Source organism: Triplophysa rosa, linkage group LG15, assembly GCF_024868665.1.
Source record: "Triplophysa rosa linkage group LG15, Trosa_1v2, whole genome shotgun sequence".
Lineage (NCBI taxonomy): Eukaryota > Metazoa > Chordata > Actinopteri > Cypriniformes > Nemacheilidae > Triplophysa > Triplophysa rosa.
The window spans coordinates 22,783,647-22,789,519 of NC_079904.1; the positions used below are offsets into that span (position 1 = coordinate 22,783,647).

At 39.7% G+C, this 5,873-nt stretch overlaps 1 protein-coding gene across 1 annotated transcript; it reads right to left on the reverse strand.

Moving 5' to 3' along the window:
* Window positions 1–1,526: 1,526 nt before the first annotated feature.
* rsph3 (radial spoke head 3) lies at window positions 1,527–4,728 on the reverse strand. Its single transcript, XM_057353818.1, has 8 exons — window positions 4,448–4,728; window positions 3,936–4,023; window positions 3,563–3,704; window positions 3,278–3,423; window positions 2,901–3,104; window positions 2,617–2,779; window positions 2,444–2,530; window positions 1,527–2,331 (listed from the first exon to the last, which is right to left on the reverse strand). Exons 1-8 carry the CDS (start codon window positions 4,558–4,560, stop codon window positions 2,276–2,278), a joined length of 999 nt encoding a protein of 332 aa, XP_057209801.1. The 5' UTR covers window positions 4,561–4,728; the 3' UTR covers window positions 1,527–2,275.
* Window positions 4,729–5,873: the final 1,145 nt, after the last annotated feature.

Consider the following 5,873-nt stretch of genomic DNA (forward strand, 5'->3'; position numbering starts at 1 on the left):
AGTAGAAACGGAGACAGGTGCCCTGCGAACGGATGAGCAGCATGCAGGCTATCGAGTTATCGTGCGCCTGTCCCTTTAAGAGCACTCGCCGTGCACTATTTCTTATCCGCTGAAAGGTTTAATTGTGCCTTATGGACAAAAATGACGTGGAATAAAAAAATGTAGTAAAAACATTTGCTCGGTTAGAAGCCATAGAACCTGGTATTATTTTTAGTTCTTAGGTTTCTGTGTAAAAATTTCAGTGATTTTGTAAGGGACATTCATGGTAATCCTAGTCTACTAATTTAATGTTTTTTTTAAAAAAAAGTATTCAATTACAAACTCACAAATAATAAACCTGCAAACCTTTCGAATGGTTTAAACAGACAGGTGTTCAGAGAATTATGGCAGATGTTTATTCATCAGTAGGCTACATTGAAGATGTGGGACCTGTGAGTAATAACTGGGTGGAAAATATTGCTGTCATCACCTTCTCAAATCTGTTCTTATCATGGGGTGCTATTCAGAAAACACAACACTCTTGAAAATACACAGTATATACTGTATTTGTGAGTTTTAGCTAATACATGTCAGTTACTTGTGTAATAGTAATTGTTTTACTTCATTTCCTTCCACCAGTTTGCCTAACTGGAGCACACTGGGCACCATTTTATATATGTGGGCTATCCTGTCACGCTCTAATTTTACGTACTTTCTAGGACACACAAAATTCATTACGCTGACACAAATCTGCACGTCAAGTCCTCTCTGTTCAGACCTAAGCTGAGTTAGTGTCAGGCAAATACTTAGAGGAACATAATTACAATATTCCAATGGCTTCGTATAAAAACAATAGAGCCATATTATATTTTCATATTTAAATAAGGTAAACATGTGTTTGTGTGTGTTCTTTGCTGGGCTTATCCTAGACACGTAATGTGATTCACCTAACAGACCCATTATTGCATTCATTATATAACTGCACACTAAAAGAAAGAATATATGAGCCATTATTTAATATTACAGTATACAGTGTGCATGACACGCAGACTTTCGCTGTCTATGCACTTTCAATGAGACTACTATTGCAAACTGCTAAATTATTAAAGGCAATTGAAGGCGAGAGACAGAGAGAGAACCAGAGATAGAGAGAGTGAACTGCTATATAAATTGTATTTGATTTGTGACTTTGCCCATTGTGAGGACTCTGAATACAATAGCTCCAGCCTTTAATAATGAAACTCAATTTAAGTCATCGTTTGATGGTCTGAATAAGTCAGTTAAGTGTGATGTGACTCACAGGTCTGTCCTTGCGTTATATTTACACCAACACGCCCGTGTTTCTATTTGTGTTTCTAAGAGCCGCATCCGCCCAAAGTGAAACTCCGAATCACGTGGTCAGAGGTGAGAGCCGACCAATGAGGACGCGAGGTTAAAATAGAGCTATATAAAGGCGACATGAGTGAAATCTCATGCGTCAAACCGTTGACATGTCCCTGTGTTTAGTCAGAGGCACGGGGAATAAAACTCTCATTTCACTGGAACTGTGAAGTTGATCAATGTTTATTCTGTCGAAATATAATAACTGCTGAATCCTGTTTTAAGAACACCTTATATGTTTGCATATAGCATCACTTTTTAATTCTTTTAACAGAATTTCACAAAACACAATCTGCATTAATATCCCCAAATAAATGCTGCTTTACACACTCGAAATATAACCACGAGGGCCTGTCACAAACTTTCCTTACAGTACTTGTGTTACAGCCATAAAATAGACAGGATTGTTAATAATCGGAAACGATTATCCATATGTGCAAACTCTGCAGCGCCATCTACAGGATTAGAAGTGTAGGTGTTGTACAGTAAGGTGATGACATCTGGAATATTAAGTGTTATAAAAACAGCTTTTGATAATGTACTCAAACAACAAATTCGTTTTTATAAACATATGGTCGTTTTTGTATTTTTTAAGATGCATTTTCAACATCCTCAAGTAGTTTTCTGATGTATTATTTATAAAATAAATAATAACGACAAACAAGGTTAATTCCTTACCTCGACAATTCTTTGTAAAGTTGAAATAAAACAGTCTGATTTGATTAAACATTGCTTTGGGATCAAAATGGCATTGTTTCGGTAGCAGAGTATTGTAAATTATTTACTGGAATTAAATTTGAAAAAAAAAAGGTAAGCGTGTAAATATATGCTACACTCTACCTTCTTAACATGTTTTTTTTTATTCTGTAACATGTTCTATAATGTGATCTTGAATACTTCTACTACAAGGAAAGGTTTATTTTTGCTGTTGAAAAGCCTCAAGTCTTCGGTTAGTGACGTCTCGAATGAGTTCTACGGAAGAAAAGGAGAAATGACGACTTTCAATAAAATGACCACAGAATTACCAGATTATTTCATTCTACCATCTGAATGTGAGGAAAGTTGTGAACAAGTTTCTACTTACGGTCAACCACTGTTCGGGCTACATATCTCTTTTCTAAAGTGTTGCTGACTTCTTCCATCAGCCAAGGCAGGAATCCGGTCTCTAGGTCTGCAACAGATAGATGAGCATTCATTCAACTTGTAAAATGAAGATTAATTCAGTTTGTCTATATGTTCACATGCTGGTTAACTTGCCTCTCTTCACAGAGTCATAGAAATAGCCCGATTCATTTAGATTGGAATAGACCGAGGGCAGTAAATCTGTGAGGTACTGCTGAGCAAACGCTCTTGCAGCGATTTTATCTGCAGTCTCTTTCTCCTTTTCCAGCGCTGCCTTTTGCTGCTTTATCCGGTTCTCCTGCAGTTATGAAAAGACAAAAAACATATTACCACACAAACAAACATACTTTTTTTTTTACTTTTCAAACTGCTGCATCACCCAGATGTCTCCTTTATATGGGAGAAGGTGTGATTCTTACTCTCTCCACACGGAGGCGCCGTTCCCTCTCCTCTAGCCTCTGCACCTCCACCAGCTCAGCGTTGCGGATGTCTATAAACGCTCGGTACTGGGCTCTCAAGTTGTCCAGCTCCTCCTCCTCCATCACTTCCAGCAAAGCCTGCTCAATCGTCTTACCCACCAGCACCTGCAGCACGGGCTGAACCTCAACGTCAAAATCAAACAGCTGCAGGGAGGACAAACATTTATTAACTGCATTTTTCTCCAATCTACATCTGTCAAGAATCATTTTTAAGCATGATAATTGTGAAAGTGTTCGTTTTGCATAATGGCCCTCATAGTAGATGAAATAAAATATTCATGCAAAATTTGACAAAACAGGGAATCCACACTGTATACCTCTCCCTCTTCTATCTGTGTGGCTGCATCTCGACCAGTTTTGGCTGGAATGAAGAGGGGGGTGGCGGGTTTGTCCAGGAACATGTCTGTTTGACATTCCACGCTCACTTCCTCTATACGATCGCTCAGTTCTTCCAGATACATCTCTAAAATGTGAATCATCAAGTACTTCAGAGCATCTCAGTTCTGTTTAGAACAAATTTCCATTCTGGTTTAGTGATGTTCAGAACATCCTATGATGAATGTCACACTATCAAAGCTTATTTTCCAAAAACCACCCTCTACCTGTCTGCACATCTATGTTTGTTCTGCCCTCCAGTGGTTCTGGGGTTTTTGTGCCAAACTGCTCTTTCAACCGTTTCTTGGACATCGCTCTTCTTCTGGCTTCCTGTTGTCTCAGGAACTCAATTGGATCGGGCTGAGATGTCTGTTAAACATTTTTACATTCGTCTCATCATTTGTATCATAGATTCAGACACAAGACAAATACCTATATGAAACAACAAAGTGTCATCCATGTGGTATTGTCACCCAGTTTCAGCCAATCAATGCACAGTACAAAACAACTTTTAAAATGAAATAAAACAAAGCTTTCCGGTTACAAACAACCCCGTAACAACAGAGATTATTTTAATTTATAGGGTGTAGTAATACTCACAATAGGTAGGATATGTTGAGCGTATGTATTTCCTCTGACAACACGTCTGTCATACATGATGTTTCCATGACTGCCCTGTTCTTCATTTCTGCACCAGACAGTGAAGAGTTTTTTTAACCACTCCATATTTCCTGACCAGATCTTGACGTGATCAGGTTAAAAGCATTAATAAACCATATTTAGTGAAAAGTTAACATTCTATGTATAAAGGAAAAGAAGAAAAGCTTCTCGAAAAAGATGTTTTTAGGGGCTCTGTTGTGCGTTACTTGGACTGTGGCGTAACGTTAGGCCTATTTGAACCTTTTTACAGTTGGAAGTTTTGTAAAACATCATTTAAATGAATGAAATGATCGTGCTCTATGATCACATATCTAAAGAATGTGTTTATTATGAATACGTTGGTTGATAATGCCTCTAGGCATAATGGTGTATAACCGGTAATAAGTTACTTACACCATTATTTAAAGCAGATGTTTATTTAAATCATTTAACATTCCGTTAAATTGACTCACAGAGGCTCAGCGGTGTTTCTGTATTTGGCTCGGTGGGGAACGGGTCGCGGGCGGCTGGAGAACGTGTAAACGCCGCCCTGCGTGTCGTGTTGAGTCTGTAAAGTTGAGGCCATGTTCTCCTTTCAAACAAAGATATCCAGTACGTGACTGCTGGATGAAGCGCTTTAATTCAGCTTGTTGTGCTCGTTTCAGCATTCGCTACAGTGGCGCTTGTTGTAGCTACTGTTGCCATGGCGATCGATGGCCGCCATATCAACGACTGCTATCACTTCTTTTTTACTTCCGGGTCGATAAATGACTTTTCTTCATCTAAAATGAAAGGTAATGCTTAGGTTTATTTTTAAAACTCATGTTTATAATATTCAAGCATATTTAGTAAAACGTACGTGTTCGCCAACAGGTAAAAATAGCAGGCTACGTTGAGTAAGTTTATATAAAAGTTTATAGACTGTTCGGTTAAACTCATTGGCTTACAGTCTGCGGCTGGTTTACATATAAATCGGTTAATGGTAATATTATTTTTCACAGAGCATTGCAAGTAATCTCTATATGATTTTCAGCTCCAAAATATTTTACAAAAAATCAATTTCTGTCTGCACGGCATCACAATATCCAGTAGGGGGTGACATACAAGAACACAGTTATTTAATGGCGCAATGTGGGATTTTTAGGATAAAGTGACCAGATTTTTTAAATGAAAACCGGGGACATTTTTTAGTTAAGTGGTCAAAATATCATTGAAATCTCATTTGTTATAATCAATCAATTAAAAGACTCTCTCTCTCCCCTGCCTGGACGATCGCGATGGAGGAAATCATCCGTCGCCTAACGGACATCACCACTCGCCAGCAGCAGTTTACCAAGCAGCTCGCCCTGAGGCAGGAAAGGACGGAGCAAGCGCTGGGTCGGATGACGGAGGCAGTGGCCGCGCAGGTGCCGCTACCGGACATGCGCTCGACCGCCCATCAACATCTCACCAAACTCAGCGACCAGGATGACATCGAGGCTTACCTGCACACTTTCGAGGTCATCGCCACCCGGGAGACGTGGGAAAAGGCTGAGTGGACTAGGGTGCTGGCCCCCTTTCTGACCGGTGAGGCTCGATGTGCTTACTATTCCCTCCAGTCGCCGGCCAGCGAGGATTATTATGCCCTAAAACTGGAAATCCTCGCCAGGGTCTTATTGTCCCCGGTTAGCGCTGCACAGCAATTTCACGACTGGATCTATAATGATATACTGGATCTGCTCCGGGGGTACGTGTGGTCACCACTTGCTGTGCGTGTGTTCACTACTCTCTGGATGGGTTAAATGCAGAGGTCACATTTCGTTGCCTTGTACCTTCGTACATGTGCAATGACAATAAATTGAATCTAAATCTAAAAAAAAAAAATCTAATGAAGCCGTACCCATCCGAGTTCAAGCCGCC

What these genes read in the sequence shown, in the direction of transcription:
- rsph3 (XM_057353818.1), bottom strand. Translation starts at nt 4,560, where the DNA reads ATGGCCTCAACTTTACAGACTCAACACGACACGCAGGGCGGCGTTTAC. An exon ending in AAACATAGATGTGCAGACAG is followed by an intron (nt 3,424 to 3,562) that starts GTAGAGGGTGGT and finishes TTCACATTTTAG; the next exon opens with AGATGTATCTGGAAGAACTG. An exon ending in CACAGATAGAAGAGGGAGAG is followed by an intron (nt 3,105 to 3,277) that starts GTATACAGTGTG and finishes TCCTCCCTGCAG; the next exon opens with CTGTTTGATTTTGACGTTGA.